Source organism: Sorghum bicolor, chromosome 3 (genome assembly GCF_000003195.3).
Source record: "Sorghum bicolor cultivar BTx623 chromosome 3, Sorghum_bicolor_NCBIv3, whole genome shotgun sequence".
In the NCBI taxonomy this organism is placed as follows: domain Eukaryota; kingdom Viridiplantae; phylum Streptophyta; class Magnoliopsida; order Poales; family Poaceae; genus Sorghum; species Sorghum bicolor.
Window position 1 is genome coordinate 66,229,264 of NC_012872.2, and position 947 is coordinate 66,230,210.

Here is a 947-nt window from a genome sequence, read left to right on the forward strand (position 1 = left end):
ATGGCTGGTGCGATATTTCTAGGCGTCCTCGCGGGTCTCGTGGTGCTCATCTGCACCATCGTCTGTGCCGTGCGCCATTGCCAGGACGGCGCGGGAAGCGCGAAGGTCGGCGGCGGCGGCGGCGTTTCGTCCCCGGCAGGGAAGCAAGAAGCGCTGCTGAACAAGAACAAGAACAAGGACGACGTCGACGTCGTGGTCGCCGTCCCTCATCAGCCGGGTGGCGCCGCCGGCAAGCGGGGCCCGGAGCCGAGCGACGGCGACGTGGATCTGTGCGCGATCTGCAAGGCGCGGCTTGCGGACGCGAGCTGGGGCCGGTGCCGGCGCCTGCGGCCGTGCGGGCACGTATACCACGCGGACTGCATCAGCCTGTGGCTCCAGCGCAAGTGGATCTGCCCCGTGTGCCGGGCTGCCGTCGCCATGTCGCGGACCGAGATCCTCGACGCGGTGGTGTGACCCTGGACAGTTTTTGTGCCGGCCCGGGGCCATCAAACGGTGTCGGTGCGCGGACATGCAAGCGCACGGTGCGGCGGTTTATGACGGAGACATGGAGTTAATTGTATAGCGTTGAAAGGAGCAATACTGCATAGTAGGTTCCTATAGGTAAATTATACAGGTCAACGTTCCTATAGGTAAATTATTCTTCCCAAAATTGTGCAGGCATATGGTGAGAACGTAAAATTATCCTTTAATCTTCGTTTCATTGGTCTGCATGAGCCGAGCTTAGAGCAGCACTGCCACGATAAATCTTAAAATAAATATAAAAAAATTACTAACCAATGTTAAATTGAAAAAAAAAATTGAGAATTTAAAATCAGGTGAGTAGATTTTTTTTTTTTTTTTTGGAGAAGCAGGTGAGTACCTACAAACTATGTATACTTTGTACTGGGCTTACTTTTTTTTCTTTTTTTTTCCTTTGTTTTTGTGCCAAAGCAATTCTCTTGGGCCGC

General features: G+C 53.3%; 1 protein-coding gene across 1 annotated transcript; it reads left to right on the forward strand.

The window, feature by feature from the left end:
* Window positions 1-453, forward strand: LOC8085405 (E3 ubiquitin-protein ligase EL5). Its single transcript, XM_002456510.1, has one exon. It carries the CDS (start codon window positions 1-3, stop codon window positions 451-453), a length of 453 nt encoding a protein of 150 aa, XP_002456555.1.

Bases quoted from the DNA above. Each gene is read 5' to 3' on its own strand.
- LOC8085405 (XM_002456510.1), top strand. From the start codon at position 1: ATGGCTGGTGCGATATTTCTAGGCGTCCTCGCGGGTCTCGTGGTGCTC.